The sequence below is a fragment of the Papilio polytes genome, unplaced genomic scaffold (genome assembly GCF_000836215.1).
Source record: "Papilio polytes unplaced genomic scaffold, Ppol_1.0 DF820903.1, whole genome shotgun sequence".
Taxonomy (NCBI): domain Eukaryota; kingdom Metazoa; phylum Arthropoda; class Insecta; order Lepidoptera; family Papilionidae; genus Papilio; species Papilio polytes.
The window spans coordinates 1-1,605 of record NW_013528301.1 but is presented as its reverse complement, the minus strand read 5'-3'; the positions used below and the strand labels follow the sequence as shown (position 1 = coordinate 1,605).

The following is a 1,605-nucleotide window of genomic DNA, read 5'->3' as shown; positions in this document are numbered from 1 at the left end:
ACACGTCTAGACCACCCAGCCAGTGGTGACGTAACTAAATAGAAAAGACTAACGTTTAAAATGTATTTTGATGACTAATGAAAGGATCGAAAAAAATGGTTCAGCTTGGAATAAGAACTTCTTTTAAAGAATGGACTGGAAGTCTTAAGTAGGAGTCGTGATATACGATTTAAAATCTATCATAAATTGACTTGATGTGAGTTTTTGAGCAAAAATAAAGTTTTTATTCTTTCAATGGTTTTTAAAATCGATTTATAACAACATAATCATTAAATCAATTAAATGAAGAGAATATTAACGATATAACAATTTACATTTGTAATGAAGTCGAGTTATAGTAAACATGCTTATCACCTCGCATTAACAAGACATCGCTACAAACATATAACATAAGCATCTATACAGACATAAACACGTGATTCTAAGTTGTTTATTCATTTAAATACTTAGAATGCAATGCACGTTTCAAGTTAACATAAAATATAAAGGAAAATATTTTGCGGATACAATACAAAGGTCAAAAATGTCACCTTGTCTGGACTCGTGCATAAAAGACTGATAAAGACGTATTCAATTATATTTGCAAATAAATATGTTCGTATCTAAAACAATGAAAAACTTACATCATCATCATAATTGAGATCAGAGTTCTGACACCTCTGGGTGACCATGCCTCGAAGAAGTTTCTCTAGACCTCCCTTCACGGCAATCAATTCAGGTTTGAAGTAATTGTCCTTTAATCTCTCCGCTACTACATGGTTACTAGCGGCCACCAACTCAATGTCCTGGTCGAAGAGTGTATTAACGAAGTGGAAGGCCGCCGTTGCGAAGGAATTAGTTACAGTAGGATCGATGTCAGAGTTGTAAACAGTATCGTAACTGTCGTACATCTCATCGAACGATTTACCTAAAACAAAGTTATTTCTATTGCGTTTATTTATTACACATTGTTAAAATAAAATAGAAAAAAATTATAGAAGACAAAAGTTGGTTTTCTCTATAATTTTAAACTGCAACGCCATTAAATGCTGTAAACTGCAACAAATGCTTCACTGGACAGTGCAATAATCACACAAAAGATGGCGTGAAGTTAAAGTATTTCAGCGTTTATTCTAATTCTAGACTTTCTCCCGTTTCCACCTTTTCATATAGAAAAAAGATGAGATGAGTAAGTCGATTAGGACGTGGAGGGGATGTACAGAAAGGAAAAATGTACAAAACTTTATAGCTTAAGCTGATTTAAGATTTAACTCACCAGTAAGAGCAGGCAACCATTGCTTGTAAGTGATATGCTGCAACTCAGCGACCACAATCCTTCTCGCCTCATGGTACAAACGATCAGAGTTCCACTCAGGGTTCAGTTTAGCTAATGCCCTTGCTATCCTGTTGTGTTCCCTCACCCACAGGGAATGCAGACCCGTTAACCAAGGATGCATGTTGGATCTGATGTCACCTGTAACCAATTTTTGGTAACTTTGGTTCCACCGTCTACTTTTTAACGCTTAGATTTAAACGCCAATAGCTCAATAGTTACGGGCAACGAGTAGGGACAACCGATTTTGCGCCGTGCATTTAAATTTCGCCATTCCTAGCATAAACTTAATT

The 1,605-nt window shown here is 35.6% G+C and overlaps 1 protein-coding gene across 1 annotated transcript; it reads right to left on the bottom strand.

Annotated features, from left to right (window-relative positions):
* Positions 1-623: 623 nt before the first annotated feature.
* Positions 624-1,436, bottom strand: LOC106110060 (peroxidase mlt-7-like; the record flags this gene model as incomplete). The annotated part of the gene is made up of 2 exons (XM_013291747.1): positions 1,256-1,436; positions 624-907 (listed from the first exon to the last, which is right to left on the bottom strand). Coding segments are annotated over exons 1-2 (465 nt in total), but the record flags the coding sequence as incomplete, so codon positions are not given.
* Between the last annotated feature and the right edge of the window lie 169 nt (positions 1,437-1,605).